This window comes from Penicillium macrosclerotiorum (assembly GCF_028827735.1).
Source record: "Penicillium macrosclerotiorum strain IBT 26536 chromosome Unknown utg000010l_segment0_segment0, whole genome shotgun sequence".
Lineage (NCBI taxonomy): Eukaryota > Fungi > Ascomycota > Eurotiomycetes > Eurotiales > Aspergillaceae > Penicillium > Penicillium macrosclerotiorum.
Window position 1 is genome coordinate 1,836,888 of NW_026643089.1, and position 17,055 is coordinate 1,853,942.

Below are 17,055 nucleotides of genomic sequence, written 5' to 3' on the forward strand. Positions count from 1 at the left end.
TAGAAGACTTGGATTTAGAGCAGAGACTGCATGGAAGCCGAAATGGAGCAAAAGAGAAGGGGAAGAAAAAAGTTGTCAAGAGATCAACAGGATGTCATGTGGAAGCGGAACACGCCCAACATTCAACAACTTCACCTTCTCCACCTTCCCCCACGGTCACGACACCAACCCGGATCAGCTGCTCGCGCTTCGGCACTTTTTAATCTTTCTCTCTTTCGCTTTCTCTCCCGATCTGTTTCACTTCGCCGTGCCCGGGCGCAATCCCTCACCATGGATGTCGTCGCGGCCGTCTCGGGCTACATCTCCAAGATGGTGACGGCCGGCGAGTCGGCCTCGGGGTCTTCATCCACCAAGATGAAGATCTTGCTCCTCGATAGTGAGACAGTGCGACATGCGCTTGCCTCAATACTCTCTGGAACCGATAAACTGACTTGTGATACCCCAGGTACCGATCGTCTCCACTGCCATCACCCAATCTGCCCTCCTGAACCATGAAGTTTACCTTATTGACCGTCTCGACAATGCCGCGCGCGAGAAGATGCGCCATCTGCGCTGCCTGTGCTTCGTGCGACCATCCCCGACCTCCATCCAGCTTCTTATCGACGAGCTCCGAGAACCCAAGTACGGCGAATATTATATCTATTTGAGCAACATCATCCGCAAATCATCCCTCGAGCGGTTGGCCGAGGCAGACAGCCACGAAGTCGTCCATTGCGTGCAGGAGCAATTTGCCGACTTCCTTGTGATCAACCCAGATCTGTGTACGCTGAATCTGGGCTTTCCACTCTCGCGGCTATGGGCTCAGTCCCCCGACTTGTGGAATCCCGATTCGCTGCAGCGAGCTACTGAGGGCGTCTTGGCTTTATTACTTTCGTTGAAGAAGAATCCATTGATCCGATACGAGAAGAATAGTCTTTTGGCCCGGAAACTTGCGACTGAGGTTCGATACCACCTGACACAGGAGGAGCAGCTGTTTAATTTCCGCCGGACGGACACGCCGCCTATCCTCCTTATCCTGGACCGCCGCGACGACCCTATCACTCCGCTACTCACACAATGGACATATCAAGCTATGGTGCATGAAATGCTTGGGATCAATAATGGACGCGTGGACTTGCACGATGTGCCGGAGATCCGCCCGGAACTTCGAGAGATTGTTCTTGCTCAAGATCAAGACCCATTCTTCAAAAAAAACATGTATCAAAACTTTGGCGACCTGGGCCAGAACATTAAAGAATATGTCGAACAGTATCAGAACAAGACTCAAAGCAACATGAACATTGAGTCGATCGCCGATATGAAGCGATTTGTGGAGGATTACCCAGAATTCCGCAAGTTATCAGGAAATGTGAGCAAACATGTCACCCTGGTAGGTGAATTGAGTCGACGTGTTGGCGAGGACAATCTTCTCGATGTAAGCGAGCTGGAGCAAAGCCTGGCATGTAATGATAATCATTCCAATGATCTTAAGGTACGTTCGAGAGAACCATCCCTTTAGTCTTTTGCATCACGTACTAATTATATTGGATAGTCGCTGCAACGGATCATCCCGATGCAAAATGTCCCCGCAGAGAACAAGATCCGCGTCGTGGCTCTTTACGCGATTCGCTACGAGAAACACCCAAACAATGCCTTGCCAGTGCTGCTGGATCTACTCACCACCGCTGGCAACGTTCCCTCCAATAAGGTGAACATAATCCCTAAGATTCTCGCTTACCACCATTCCTTGCAAGCTCCGCCAGTTGCTGGTGGGTTCACCGATTTATTCGAGTCCACCTCATTTTTCTCCGGCGCGCGAGACCGATTTAAGGGACTCAAGGGCGTCGAGAACGTCTATACCCAACACTCGCCCCGTCTCGAGGTGACCCTACAGAACTTGATCAAGGGCCGCCTGAAGGAACTGCAATATCCGTTCCTGGAAGGTAGTGGGCATACTCGCGATAAGCCGCAGGATATCATCGTTTTCATGGTTGGGGGTACCACCTATGAAGAGGCGAAGATGGTTGCGCAGGTTAATGCTAGCTCCCCCGGAATAAGAGTTGTCCTGGGCGGCACCACTCTTCACAATAGTACAACATTCCTGGAAGAAGTTGATGATGCCGTCAGCAGCTGGCCAGAGCCTGGACCTTCGACAGCTGCTGGACGGCTACGACGCGAGGTTGGTCGGTAATGTTATGGGACGTGATAAGCCTTGGCGCTGTTGGCGTACGTTAGATAAATGCATGATGTGATGCCGCTATTCATAAGTGTAATGTGATCTTCGCTGGTTCTGGTCAATGTATATGGAGTCATCTTCCCGCGTTAGTCCCATGGCCTGAAATAAACTTGTATCGCCCCATCTGGCTAGAATGGAAAGGGAGTAGTTGAACTTTTATGAATGCCATGCCATCATCACTTTTCTATGCTAAAAGCGGACTGGTTGGTGGGTTCCATGGTTGATATTCTGGCGCCCTATTGGCGAAAGCTTTAAGAAGTTCCTCGGCTCGTGATGTCCAGCTTCATGGTCACTGGACCTGACTGGATGGTTTCGTATGCTTTGTCAGTTTCCATATGCTTTCTCTGTTGTACAAATTGATCCAAATCCAATGTGCTGTCACCTGATCCTGTGCTATCATTCCTTAGATACAAGCCCCCTCGCATAGAAAAATAACAGCCACAACCCATTCTTCTCCATCAACCGCCGAATAGTACCTACTTGATCGATTCTCATCATCTAAAAGGTCCAAAAAGAATGTCGGAACCTACAGAAACGCCCTCGCAGACAGTCACGGCAGTCGAATTTCTGGCCGATATTGCTGGCACTATCCAAATCATTGCGACCAACCTGCGCGAAAACCGGGTTAACAGAAAGGGCCTTCAGAAATGTCTCAGTGATTATGCAGCTCGTGCCGAATCCGACGGTCGACTGATCAATGCCTCCAGACAGGATGCAAACTGTGCCAACCGAGGTTTATTCTTGGCTTATACTCACATGGAACTCTTGTCTTGGTTGGCAACTAATAACTACACCATTCCCGCGACATCGGTCAAATGGTATAGCTGGAAAAAGCTATCCTCGAAGTATCGCTTGCCCCTTTTCTCGATTTCAGAGCAGACCGTAGAGCTACGGGGTCTTTTGAAGAACACTGAGAGAGTTGCGGAGCAGGTCTATGCTGACCTGGCTGAACACAATGTACTTGCCTGCCTAATATTCAGTTTCATTGTGATGTTTACGGTCTCACTCCGATATACGTAGGTCATGATCCCGCCAACATCTATCCAATACCCCAAGGTGCCCGTGGGAGAAAAAGTTGGCCCACCTCCAGAGAGTGAGTTCATTTCATTTCACATCCAAGGAAGACATTCTTGGGGAAAAAGTCGAAAGAATGCATTATGTTGATAACTGTGTTTGTAGCCATCCAAGATCTATTCGACAGGGGCTCTCGTGCTCGCGAGCGTATCATGCGCGGCCGATCTGAATGACGATTTTCAAACGCGACTTGCAATTGACAATGTAATGCAGGATAGCAAAATTTTCATACTTTCTTCTAATATCCGAGAATAGTCATGAACGAACAATATATGTACTTGATTCCGTGTTCACTGTTGCGATAACTGTAATTGGACTCGCATATAACATACATATTGAAAATTTAAAGTAAACCGGCCATGACCAGTAGTTCTCAGCATGTTATAGAACTGCTATCATCTATGGCAACTTGAACACAGCTTTTCCATTCTGAGTTCGCCACAAATGGCTAGTTTGTAGACCGAAAGAACCCCAGCAGAGGTTAGCAATGTCAAGGTACTGGCCCTCATTCTCTTATCACTTTTTCAGGATGCCGAGTATGATATCAGGGCCTATACCTTATCAGTTGTTCCATTCTTAACGAAAAGAAGATCCAAATTCTTGTTGACGAGTTGAGCTAAGTTGACTGGCTAGATTGGACCATTTATTTAGTAAATACTGACACGAATGAGCAGAAGAAATCGTAGTTTCTCAAGCTGAGCCCAAACTGTAGGAAAATTAACCTGATGTGTGAGGTTTAGGATGTCTTTCATGATGTCATTCCGCATATAGGGAGAATCCCTGTTATAACAGATAAACTAGAGAACACCCTCTTTTAGTCATAGAGTCATCAGCGGAGCTAGTGTATCTTGCTATCATGGGTATAGATCATTACTTTAGTTTTTCCCAATAGCAAAGAGAAATCCCCGAAGCTGCAGTGGCTTATCCTCTGGCATACTTCATTTCAGCCTAGCCAAGGACAACTGAATCATCTTTGGCAGATATTATTCTGAAAATATGTGGCAAGTAGATATCGACTATTAATCCTTGCTATCGGTGCCGTACAGCAACGCATTCATTCTCAAAATATGAAGGAATGGGTGGTCCGGATTGGGTCCCGACATACTGTAAAGAGCGGGAGATGCTAATATTTAGGACGAGGGAAGTCATCCTGAAGTCCTCATTAGTACTGCTCTTAGACAAATCAATGGAGCGTCCACGCAGCCCAAAGACTCTGGTTGAGCCAGGGGGTCAAAGCGGCAAGACCAATAACCGGCAGAATATCCCCGTGGGGGAAGGTGGTGAGGGTGCGGAGCGCAAGATTTCCGTCCCTTCTCTTTCATCTATTCGGTTTCGCGCGCAATGGAGCAATACTCCCCTTCAAAGGGAGGTCCTTCCTCTCCCATTGCTTCTCGTGAGCCACGATTGCATCTGCCCTCGACAACCGATCCGCCAGGCCCGCAGAACCCTCCAAAACCCCTCGTATGGCTGGTAAGCGCAGCACCCCACTTGGCAACCTGCAAGCACCAAGCCAATTGACCCAGACCGCTGACCCAACCCTGCTGGTTCCAGATTTTTGGAGCAACTGGCCATATGGGTCGCTCGCTCGTGAAAACCGCCCTATCGCGAAATGACCTGGTGTCCGCCGTCGGGCGCACCTACGAGAACAGTCCAGAATGCATGAAAGAGCTCGAGGACGAACACGAGAACTGTCTCGGCCTTCTCTGCGACGTGCGCGCCCGCGAGACAGTCAAACGCGTTATTGACCAGACAATCGCGCGATTTGGACGCATAGATGTTATCGCCAATTGCTCGGGGTACGGCGTGATCGGGGCGTGCGAGGACCAGGACGAATTTGACATCCGAAACCAGTTCGAGACAAACTTTACGGGCACGTTGAATATGATTCAATTGTCTTTACCTCACTTTCGTGAGCGGCGCTCTGGTCGGTACTTGATTTTCAGCTCGACATCCGGCGCGCTCGGGGTTCCAGGGCTGGGCCCGTATTGCGCGTCGAAGTATGCGGTCGAGGGGCTCATGGAGAGCATGCTATATGAGGTGGACAGCTTCAATATAAAGGGCACTCTCGTTGAGCCGGGGCACATGCGCCGCGATGATATCGGCGACCTGGTTTCCCCCTCAGTCATGGCGGCCAACCCTTCCGAACATAATCTCTCATCACCACTGCCTCTGTACGGACATTTCTTGGTCAAGCCGCCGAGTGAACCATATAATACACCCACATCACCGGCCGCACATGCCCGGCGTATGTTGATGTGGCTTGCAGACAAGCAGCCTGCGTCGGCGGTCAAGGCTGCTCATCTTGTTTGGGAGCTGGGACACTGCTCATACCCTCCCTTGCGTCTGATACTGGGGACCTATGCGGTTGAGAGCATCCGTGATCGGTTGAAGTGCATTATAGAAGAAATTGAAGACTGGAAGCACCTGAGTTTCCCATTGGGGGAAACGCAGCCTGCTGCGGCCACCAGTCGAGATAAGTCTCTACCGGCGGAAGGGAATGAGAATGAGAACGCTGGGGCTACCGGATGAAGTTTCGAAGATACTATACCAGTGAACAGGCACATATTTCATGTCGACTCTCAATACGCCCTACCAAAGACTATCTCCGAGAAATGCATCCTGCAATTTGATGTTCTGACTACCAGGTCTCCCGTGTCAGCAAAGTGCTATTCAAACTTGCTATGGAAACCGCCCTTGTGAGCATGAGGTTTATATTACATCGAAAAAAAGCTCCAAGTACGCCGATACCTACTACTCCGCATATAACCCGGATTGGAGTTCCATGTTGCAGAACGTTGATGCGGGGTGCATTGGGAATGAGACTCATAGCATAGCGTCGCTGCAAGTTCCAAGAGCGGTCTATGGTACTTCATAGACTAGCATTCCTAAGTTTGCAGCATTTAATACGCAGGCACCAATATCTTCAGAGGTCTTATATTTTCATAGCTGAAATTTTAGAACATCTCATATGTACCACGCTAATACCATATGGATAAGAGAAGTATACAAGAGAAGAGACATGCTACATGATCCATCAATTAGGTCCGGAGTGACAAATATGATATAAGGCAGACCGAAGAGGGTTCTTTGAACATATCATGAGGGGGAAAGGGAAGTAAAACAAAGTCATGATCATGAAGAGGTACAATGACAAGACCTCAGTTGCAAGTTTGGATAACACAGGTCTCTTTCGCATGCCAGATGCGACGCCGTCTGGCCACATCCGCACCAAATGTGTCCTTGATACCGTCGTCATTAAAGCGGTTAGTGCTATCATGACTATCTTTTTTGAGGGCACCATCAAAAGACAACAAGAGTCGTGCTTCTTCGACACTCGCGCCAAACTCGTACTCGCCGCGACAGAGGACTGTCACGCCGATAGAGCTTGTCGATGATTCTCCACTCTGTAGCAAGGGCATTGCCTGTTGGAGCATCCCAGTCCACGCAAGACGCCGGGTGAGGTCCAGAGCAATATTGTTTGGCTGGTGGCGGAGGCTAGGTTGTAGACGGAGAAGGGGATGAATAGGGCGTGAAGAACGGTTGCGAACAGTGACAAAGAGAGTAAGGAGGTCGTCTGCTTGAGCACGGAAGCGGGATCGGCCAGTTTGAACGACTGCGGTAGATGATCCATCTTTTGATGCATCAGACGATGAACTCAAAGAGAACGATATCTCAATGTCCTCGAGACGCATAGCCTCCACCATACGAGCATTGAGGCGGATGTTGCGCAAGTCTATTGACCCCTGGCGACCTGTTGCAGGTTCGGACCAACCTCCTAGAAGCCGCTTGAGGAGCTCTTCGCGGAACCAGAAGGCCTCTCGTGAAGCTCCCTCGGCCTCAAACGACAGTTTGTTCGCACTGACAACAAATTGGCGTCGAGTGCCAGTGTTTACGACGGGAATTGACGCATGAGGGTCGTTCAGGTAGACCCGAGGGAGTATGAGAACAAAGCGGGAGACCTGCCCAGGTTGAAGATTCCCACCCACTGAATACTGACTATCTTCATCATTCTTGGATGACTTCATAGCAGAGCCAAGTGCCATAGAATGTTCGCTAACACGCAACCAGACAGACAATGGGCTCGGCCAGGCATTGCGAAGATCCAGAAGAACAACACAGTGATCTGGTCCGTAAGCTCCATTTCCAAGGCGAGATAAGACCTGTGAAAATGGATCATGATCTGTGGTAGATAAGGGCGAGTCTGACTTCAATGCGGTATCAGACGGGGCATCAAGGTGGTTCTTCCACGCAAAATCTCCACTAAAAGGAAGAATGTCACAACGGGCAACCTCAATGCTGGCGTTCACAGTAACAGTGAGCGGGACAAAGAGCTGGCGAGTGTAGAATACCTCCGGCAAACCGCCCTGTTTGACATTCAGGCATGAGTAGTCTATCTGCACTGTTGTGTCTTGTAGGCCAGGTTTACCAAGCACGTCAACAGTGAATGTGGCCTTCTCTCCTGGTGGAATAGTGCAGTCATCGGGCTGCGAGTCCTCCCGGCGCCATTTCAAGGCGGGCTGAGTGGCCAGCTTCAACTCTAATTCGTGGATTTCAACCGGTAGCAGGTCTTTGTTTCTAAGAGCAGATTGAAGCTGTCGAGTTGTTGAGTCTTGGAAGGTGAACAATACAAAGTCCACGGGGCAGGAGGAGGTATTGTGAAGAGTAATGGCGAACGATTTGACTTCCCCTTCCAGAACCATCATTGCTGACTGCGAGAGTGACATGGAATCAATCAAGAGCGAAGGCTGCTTGGCAATGACTTTGACCTGACAAGTTTCAGTCTTAGGGCCTTTTTTGGTTGAAACTTTCCCATCTTTTGATGTTGTCGAGCTCCAGGATAGTGGACGTTCTGTAGGCGGCTTTTTGAATGCCAGTCCTGTCCGCTTGAATTTCACTTCGGGCTCGGGTTTCCATAACGTCTTAAAGATGGGGAATCTTCGCATTCGACAGTGTCTCACTTTCACAATACACCCAGAAATATTCAAATTGCCCTCCTCGTGCGCGGTGCCAAGAACAATGACATCCTGCAGACAAAGGGGGGAAGAATGATATTTTCGGCCACGGCATCAAATGACACTCCCTCGCTTTCTAATCGTAAATGCTCAACCTCGATTTCAAACTCATAAGGGTTTTGGAGCGTCACTTGGAATGAAGCAGGCTCGTCTGTTACGCTAAGCATTTCCAGAGCTTTGCTGCTGGGCTTAGCAAATGGATTGTATAGAAAGGGGTCTTTCTTTGATTTCTCCGAACTCGTGGTGACAGCATCGAGCTCGGTTTTGGACCGACGAACAGGCCTCTTAGGATCAGGCAGAGCCAGTAATTTGATGTCGCGCACAAGGAAGTCATCCCAATACTCTGCAGCCATATTCTCAGCTCCAAGCCTGTTCCCAGCTCCAACAGTGCGTTTGATGTTGTTCAAAAGCCGAACTTGCTCGTCTTGAGGGAGATATGGTGGCATCTTATAATCTTCGCTCAGCATAAGATCTCCCCGAATAGTCTGAAGGAGCTCGACGGTGAAACGAAGAACGCCGTCAAAGTCGGGAAGAGCTTCGCAGCAGTTAATGCATGCCTTCAAAACATCAATTTTGAGGTTCATATCTCCATATCTGTCCAAAACAACGTGGCGGAAAGATCGCTCAGCAATGCCTGCAATCGAGTCATATTCAAGGCACTCGTGGGAGCTACCACGAGTGGAGGTCTGACTTTGTCGCTTCTCCCATTCGTAAACTGCAGAAGGCTGCACTCCATATATCTCACCTATAGTACCGAGAAGAATACGGACACTCTTCTCCATATTCCCGGGTCCAACGTCAAGAGCGTTCACATCAAATGCGGTATCACTGAGAGATGATAGCCCGGCAGCAGGATGAATTCCGACTTCTGCGGCACCTATTTTTCGCGCTTGCACTAGGCTGGGAACCATGACAGAAAGAAGCTCCCGCATAAGGAACGCTTTCTTACGTGGTAAGTCAAGCGCACTCAGAACGGAGACGACACCCACAATAATGGGTACTGCATCAGTAGCAGGTAGCTCTGCGCCAGGTGCAAGCGGAAGCGCGCGATACAAGAAATTGGCAATCTCAGACTTGCGCAGCACGACTGTCCCACGAGGAAGCTCCGGTTGCATTAAAGGAACCAAAGCTTCATTCATGACGATATGTTTCAGGGCGTTATCATCAAGGGCACCATCGCGAATACGAGCCGAGACCAGCAGTCTTGACAATCGAATGACAGTCTCTGAGAAGACCAATTGCGGCAAAGGTTCTTCGGTAATGTTGGCAGCACGAGTGTAGAGGTTTAAGATAGTGTTGGAAAGATCTGGGAGCAAATTCGCTAGGTTCTGGAGGGAGACGAGTCGATTTCCAGCAGCGCTTGGGGCTTGTATTGCATCTCGAATGGCTTTGGAGGCTTTATCGGCGACGGGGTAGAGCACAGAAGGGATATGGAAGTCCATTCCCGCCCATGCGAGCATCAGAAGACAAAGAAGAATATTTTCCAATGCTTTGCCATGCCAGACATAGTCACTTCCGGCCCGTGCATTGGTAGCCGCTTCAACTAACTCCTTGAGAGCATCTGGCCATCTTCCTGCCTGCAGGAAAAGAGTACCGATGACGACACCAGAGCGCCCCTTGATACGGTTCTTGGTCCTGTCCGTGGCACTTAATCCGCTAACAGACATCCGATCCCGACTATGCTCCTTGGGTGACGAGATTGAGGGGCTCCTGCCTCCTGAATTCGTTCTGGATAGGTGGATCGAACGGGTAATCTCATCAAATGTTGTGGGGGTTTCATGGTCACTAGGAGCTGGAGAGCTGGGATTGGAGCTTAGTGGCGTCTCTGTAGCCGCCCCATTAGAATTGGAGGGAAACTGTGCTGGCAGGGTCATACGATTCATCAATCGGTCCACTGGCCGCGGTCGTAGCTCTGGATTGCGGTGTGGACCCCAGGATGAAGCTTTCGGGGATTCTATCGACGGGATAGCCTGAATGGTCTTGGCGAACTCGTCCAGCTCCGAGAGCAAAACGGATGTAATATCACATAGGACAGTTTTCATCGTAGTTGCTTTGGAAGCCTCAGGGCGGGGGACCCAAAGCACATTATCCGGACCATTGGTGAGTTTCTCAAGGCCGTTGTAGTCAAACACCAGGAGCTGGGTCACAAGTGCCCGTGGGTTTCTCTCCTTCACCGCATCAAGTTGATCTCGCAACTCATCGAGTCCCTCCGGCGTGGGATGATGCTCCTTCATTTCAGGGCTTGTGACCAATTCCGCTCCATCTGCTATGGCAATTATCACCAGCGGTTCCCGGTGTATTTCGAAAGGAAACAGTTCGAGATGTGAAGTGGGGGGAACTGAGAACGATAAATCGTAGAGAATCATGCCGGTTGGAAATGCAAGCGGGGAGAACATATCTATAGAATGAATGAGTTAGCTTTCAGGTCAGCTGTTTCAGAGTCTCCCAAGCTTCTAACATCCATGGGAAGGTTGTGGCGTACTTCGATTTGGTCGAGAATCGGGACTAATGTCCCCTAATCGCACCACATTTTCTGCTTGAAGTCTGGCTGCAAAGCTCAAGAAGCGCGAACGCTTGATCCTGCCAATTGGTAGTAGCAGCGCTCGCAGACGCACTGGCGCAATTGGAGACAAAGGGTCGACCCCCATTCTGTCATTGGAAGGGCACCGGAGTAGAAGCGGTTGACAGTATTAGGCCCGCATCCACAACAAACGCAACCGGCTCGGCTCTCAGGCGGTACCCGTGAGGGAATAGAGGAGAGGGCGAGTAGTCACAACAAAGCGACTGCCGTTAGGAGGCCAGCCGTGAGAACAATGAGCGTCTTGAGCTCAACAAAGGAAATGCAGTCCACCGTTCGGGGCTCCTGAAGCCGCGATGGTGGATCATGGGAAACAATACGGGTTACATAAGCCCCGCTGATCTAAGCTGCTGATAAGCCCGCCGATAAGCCGACCTCCGCGGCCGAGTTGTCGACGGCTTGTCTCACATCTGGCTTTCGGTTTGTTGCTTCACATCTATTGCTGACCTCTTTCTTTTCCACTCTCCATCCCTTATAGACGGGCTTGTTTGGCTATATCCATACCTTATTCTGTCGTTTCTTGTTCCTCTTTGACTCCCCAAGAACTTCTTGATGCGCCTAAAATGATATAGGCAACTTCTTTTATGCACACATCTGCATACTATCGAACCCAATACAATCTTTGAGCATAGAATAGAAGATGGCTTTAAACACAGATTTTAGCGCATTGAAAGCCCGGACCATGGGGTCCGGCGCTGACGAAGAAGCAGTCACTGTTGATACGAGAGGCCTAATATCTAAAGTTCTTGCGCGATATTCAGGGAAATGGTATGTGTTTTGGCTTTCATTTGGTACAGTCAACATCAAGAGCTGACTCTGCCTCATTAGGACGGTTCTCCGAGAGATGATTCAGAATGCCGCCGACGCATCTGCAACCAAAGTGACCATTAAATTCGAGACTCTCCCTTCTACAACCGTGCCATCTCCGTCATCGACAGATCCAACAGCACTCCTCAAACATACCATCTCCAATCATACTCTCCGCCGGCTTCTCATCTCTAATAATGGCCTTCCGTTCAGCGAAAAAGATTGGGCCAGGTTGAAGCGCATTGCTGATGGAAACCCGGACGAGACCAAGATCGGTGCATTTGGTGTTGGCTTCTACAGCGTCTTTGATGACTGTGAGGAACCATTCGTTTCTTCAGGGAATCACGCTATGGCCTTTTACTGGAAAGGCAATTCATTATTCACTCGTCGCCTAGATTTGGGTGAAACTTCAAATCAGGAAACAACATTTGTCCTGGATTATCGCAATGATTCTTCTCCAATCCCGTCTCTGATGCAACTTTGCCAGTTCCTCTCGAGCAGTTTGACATTTGTTTCCCTTGAAGAGATAGAATTAAGGCTGGATGATTGGAGCTTGCTTCGACTAATAAAGAAGAGGGCACCTGGTGTTGTTGTTCCTATCCCAAGGGACATCGAAACTAAAACTGCAGACGGCTTGATGAAGGTCACAGCTATTACGCAAGAAATCGCCCAGGTTGATGCAGCATGGATGCGAATTGTGGAATGGAATCCCAATGCTAGCGTGTTCCGCCTCGATAATCTTCGAGATACTACGAGTTCTCTTCGGAGCTTCTTCTCAAAATTCACCGGACAAGGACCCGAAAAACCGTCTACGACCAAGCCAGTGGAGAAGATCGAAGAGCCCAGTAATATGACGTCCATGTTGAAGGCAACTGTGTTCTTGCATATTAATACCGCGTCTATTCAACCTTCAATAAGCTCTTCTTTGAGCAAGGAACTTGAACGAGCCACACGAAAGCCACCCCCGAAGAAGGCAACAATTGCGATCTTAACGCCTTCTTATGATACTAATATCGCAACCGGCGTATCTGAATCACAATCCGAGATACTTGCATCTATATTGCCCTCAAAAGCTGGAAGGGTTTTCATTGGTTTTCCAACTCAGCAGACCACGGGTCTCAATGCCCATGTCTCTGCACCATCTGTTATCCCTACAGTTGAACGAGAGAGCATCGATCTCAACACTCGATATATTAGCAAATGGAATCTCGAGATGCTCAGAGCAGTCGGCATTGTCTGTCGCATTGCCTGGTCTGCCGAAATGAGCACTATCAAATCTAAAGTACTTGCCAAAGTCGATTCATCTCGCTCCAGAATTAGGAAGGAAGATATCGTGGATGTGCTACCTGAGGCAATTCATACCGCGAACCAATTTGTTTTTCGTGAATCAACGCCGTCTTCAGTTCTAGGACAAACGATCGAGGACGCATTTTGGATGTGCAACAAGACTGCCTCAATCGAAATCCTGTCTACATGCGGCGTCATTCCTAGTCATCAGACTCGCATTGCTCCAAAAGATCTCAGCTTCATGGACTCGATACCCGCTCTGCCCGATGAATTTGTGTCCCAGGCTAAAGAATTTGTTCAAAGGCTCACAGAATTTGGACTGGTCACGGAAATTACTGTTTCGGACATCAAACGTGAATTGGAATCAAACACATTACGACCAAATCAGATTGTTGAGTTTCTGACATGGCTCGGGCGTAAAACAGCCACCGGCCAACTCGACAGAATGTCTGTACAAAGTTTGCTGCGAGTCGCAGTGGCTCACGATGAGAACCAAGAAGGCCAGCCTACCAAGCTTATCATCTTCGCAGACATTACCGGGTTCTTGAATCCACAACGGATTCCGGCGGATTTGCCGGTACCGCCTTCTGTGATGCCTTTTCGATTCACAAAAGCCCTGAACAAACAAGAACTTGAAGCACTTGGTTGGGTTGAGCTTCAGCTTGTCTTCTGGCTTCGCTGGTTGGTTATGAATGCCGGGGACCGTAGTCTTCTCGTAGAAGACCATGATATGACACAAAGTCCATCATTTGCTGGACAAATCCTACCTGTTCTCTCGAAACATTGGGACACATTGAGCTCATCTGCTAAGGACACAATTATTACCACCCTGCAGCCCCAGACCGTGATTCCGACTAAACTCGGGATGAAGCAACCTGGTCAGACCTACTTTGCTTCCGTGCGCCTTTTTGATGATCTTCCTGTGGTTCATGGTCTTAACGGTGTCAAGGAGAAATTTTTGGTTGCCCTTGGTGTCCGCAAAACTGTTGAACTTGGGGTGATATTCGATCGCCTCATTAACGCATCAGAAATGGTGGACACCAAAGGTTCCCAAACCAGAAAATGGAATCATGTGGACCTGATCCGCTATCTCACCTCCGTACGAGAAGACATTCCTTCAAATGATATACAGAGACTGAAGAATACAAGCATTTGCACTGCTGAGAACGATTCCCAAGGCTCGTTTAGTCCTCGTTTCAAGATATCCGAGCTCTATGAACCCAGAGATTCTCTCCGTGCCCTTGGTCTGCCTATCATCGATTGGCCGGGCATATATCATGACGCTAGCAACGAGGCCAAGTTTCTCATCATGATGGGATTGAAGCGCTTTCCCTCTGGGTCCGAACTCGTTCGCCTGATGATTCAAAGTGACTCGGACAAAGACAGCTCTCGCAAGAACAAAGCCTTGGCGTACTTTCTAAATGAATATCACACAAATGGATATGATGCCTTTGATATTGGTTCGGTCACGGTTCCATTTCTTCCTGTTGAGGGATCGGATAGTCTCAGCACACCAAAGAAATGCTTTACCGACGATAACGCTTCTTTGTTTGGCTTTAAGATACTTCAGAAACGCCTTCATCCACACGCAGCCAAGCTGGGAGTGAAAGCCCACCCACCTGTGTCAGACTGCCTTCAGATCTTGATTCGGCAACCTCCGGTTACTCATAGGGACGCCAGAGTGATTTTCAAATATTTAGCGGGGAGGATATCAGACATGAATCCAAAAGATGTTGATCAAGTCGGAAATGCTTCCATCATTCCGATCACCATAAATGAACAGAAAGAAAAAGGTGCACGAAGTCGTCTGGTTGCGCCAAAACTCTGTTATCTTGGAGATGGAGAAGACTACAAAGATATCTTCGATTTCGTTGATTTCGGCCAAGAAGCCAACCTTTTCCTCATGGCTGTCGGATCAAGGCGCGAACCGACTAAAACTGAGATTGCCCGCATGCTGGTGAAAGAACCCGCTCGTATCTCGGCTGCATTTCAGAGCTCTGATAAATATTTGATGCTTTTGAGAACGCTTGCAGAGCATCTCCCAATCCTCAAGAAAGATCGGGAACTATTTAGCGAGATGAAGAGGGCAAAATTTCTACTTGCGAGCCGTGATATTCCGCCACAGTCGGCCACTGCTCAAAAGGAAAAGCAAAAGTCTTCCGATAAGGCCATTGCTGATATGGAAGACGAGCTGGATATTAGGGAATGGAGCCTCGCTTCTGCAAAGGAGATTGTTGTTGTCGACGATTTCCAAAGCTTCAATCTTTTCAAAGAGCACATTCTTGCTGCGCCTCAAGAGGAAACGCTCGAAAACTTTTACGTCGCGTTGGGTGCTATTCCTTTAAGCAGCCTTGTTGAGGAACAAGCCCGATTCGGAGGCGTCGCAGCCGATCAAAGCTCGGGAGCCAAGTTACACAAGATCATTGTCGAACGTGCGCGTCTATTCTTACATGATCAACCCGCCGATTCGATTCAACATGGAACGAGATGGTTGGAGCAAAGCTTTGCTGTTCAGGTGGTCAACTCTATCACTCTGACGCGGTCTTTGAAGGGTCGGCGAGCCTCTCATACTCAAAAACGAAGTGCCATCGTTGCTCGTCTATCCAATAATTATGGGTTATGCATTGTTCCAGGCCGATATGATCTGTATGAGATTAGCCAGTCCCTCGTCCATCTCATCCTCAAGCGGCCGAAGCTTCATTCAACTTTGACGCTAGAGATGCTTCTCAAGACAGATCTCCTGGAGCTTCGTGCCCGCGGGTATAATGTGGAACGTATCCTCAGACAGAAAGCTCATGAAGCCCGAATGGCTGAGGATAAACGCCAGAAACAGCTGGAAGAAGAAAGACGCATGTTGCAGGAGAGAGAGGCTGCGTGGGCTGAATCTCAAGCCCAACGAGCTAAAGAAGAAGCAGTAGAGCCTCAGTCCCACTCGCAAGCCGTCATGCCAGGTGTCTTTCCCGAGTCTCCGAAGAACAGAGCGGTTGCGGAAGAGACGCAGTCTCCTCCATCCGAACCTGCCATGCCCGATAGGACCTCTCGTGGCTTGTTTGCTAATCTGTCCAAGCGGTTCGGCTTGGATAAAGACCGATCGGGCTCCAATTCTGCTGGAGAGCAGTCCCGATCATTACTTTCTGACTCTTCCACGCCTCCTCCGCCTCCTTATTCTGCTTCGGATCCTCAGGAGTCGCGTCCAGAGCAGCCGGTCTCAGTCAGCTCTCCGCATCGACTCAACCAGGAACTTCTCTCTGCTGTTCAAGCCTGTCGGCCACATGGATCCTCCGATGTTTATAGTCGACCAGAAACGAACCAAATCTCGGAAAGCAAGTCTTATTGTGATGAGCGACCGAGTCATGACCTGGAGTTTGTGGCCACTCTGCCCAGTGGGGTCAACGTGCTGTTTGTCAAGTCCGTCCCGGATCGATCTGCTTTCCTCACAAGCAATCGGGCCGGCATCAATCTTTTTGCCTCTATTCTGCTAGATTGCGGTTCAATTTTCTCGATGCGACCCGACAGTCTCAGTATATTCTACGATCCTGGGGGTAAAACCATTGCCTTCAACCGGGCAGGAAGCATCTTCTGCAACTACTTCTATTTTCAACAGCTGCAGGAGCAATCGCTCCTGCAGAGCGCAATGCCCGACCGGACCGATGCGATTGTCTACTGGTGGGTCATTCTGTGCCATGAACTTGCACACAACCTTGTGGGCGACCACAGTTCCGCTCACAGCTACTACACCGAAGGGTTTGTGGCCCAGTATTTCCCCAAGGTGGCCACCAAATTAGCCGCACTCTTGCCGCCAGCATCTAGCTCGGCATGATTCAGAGAAGGTATGCGGTTCTTGGTTTTTTATACATCTCGGATACCCAGTTGCGAATGTTCATCTAGAAATGCCTGTAGATCCCGATAGATCCCATAGATAAAGCGTTGCCACCCGCGTGGGCTCCATCCGTTTTCCGGCGGTACCCGCTTTTTGCTGGTATCCCAACCTTAATTTTTCCTCTCCTTTGCAACCTCAGATTCTGCACAATGCATTGTTAGCAGAACTGCTCAGTTTGATCTCAACCGTTTCCGGGGCTGTA

The 17,055-nt window shown here is 49.2% G+C and overlaps 6 protein-coding genes across 6 annotated transcripts; 4 read left to right on the forward strand and 2 right to left on the reverse strand.

Moving 5' to 3' along the window:
* Positions 1–270: 270 nt before the first annotated feature.
* On the forward strand, positions 271–2,170 carry N7462_010288 (Sec1 family protein; the record flags this gene model as incomplete). The annotated part of the gene is made up of 3 exons (XM_057082002.1): positions 271–384; positions 446–1,471; positions 1,532–2,170. 3 exons carry the CDS (start codon positions 271–273, stop codon positions 2,168–2,170), a joined length of 1,779 nt encoding a protein of 592 aa, XP_056929042.1.
* Positions 2,171–2,731: 561 nt separating this feature from the next.
* On the forward strand, positions 2,732–3,462 carry N7462_010289 (glyoxalase family protein; the record flags this gene model as incomplete). The annotated part of the gene is made up of 3 exons (XM_057082003.1): positions 2,732–3,172; positions 3,236–3,308; positions 3,395–3,462. 3 exons carry the CDS (start codon positions 2,732–2,734, stop codon positions 3,460–3,462), a joined length of 582 nt encoding a protein of 193 aa, XP_056929043.1.
* A 1,168-nt stretch (positions 3,463–4,630) lies between these two features.
* On the forward strand, positions 4,631–5,818 carry N7462_010290 (SDR family oxidoreductase; the record flags this gene model as incomplete). The annotated part of the gene is made up of 2 exons (XM_057082004.1): positions 4,631–4,759; positions 4,841–5,818. 2 exons carry the CDS (start codon positions 4,631–4,633, stop codon positions 5,816–5,818), a joined length of 1,107 nt encoding a protein of 368 aa, XP_056929044.1.
* Positions 5,819–6,447: 629 nt separating this feature from the next.
* On the reverse strand, positions 6,448–8,232 carry N7462_010291 (uncharacterized protein; the record flags this gene model as incomplete). The annotated part of the gene is made up of 1 exon (XM_057082005.1): positions 6,448–8,232. One exon carries the CDS (start codon positions 8,230–8,232, stop codon positions 6,448–6,450), a length of 1,785 nt encoding a protein of 594 aa, XP_056929045.1.
* A 38-nt stretch (positions 8,233–8,270) lies between these two features.
* Positions 8,271–10,697, reverse strand: N7462_010292 (TRAPPII-specific subunit TRS120; the record flags this gene model as incomplete). Its single annotated transcript, XM_057082006.1, has 1 exon — positions 8,271–10,697. One exon carries the CDS (start codon positions 10,695–10,697, stop codon positions 8,271–8,273), a length of 2,427 nt encoding a protein of 808 aa, XP_056929046.1.
* Positions 10,698–11,519: 822 nt separating this feature from the next.
* N7462_010293 (histidine kinase-like ATPase domain-containing protein) lies at positions 11,520–16,793 on the forward strand (the record flags this gene model as incomplete). The annotated part of the gene is made up of 2 exons (XM_057082007.1): positions 11,520–11,647; positions 11,708–16,793. 2 exons carry the CDS (start codon positions 11,520–11,522, stop codon positions 16,791–16,793), a joined length of 5,214 nt encoding a protein of 1,737 aa, XP_056929047.1.
* Positions 16,794–17,055: the final 262 nt, after the last annotated feature.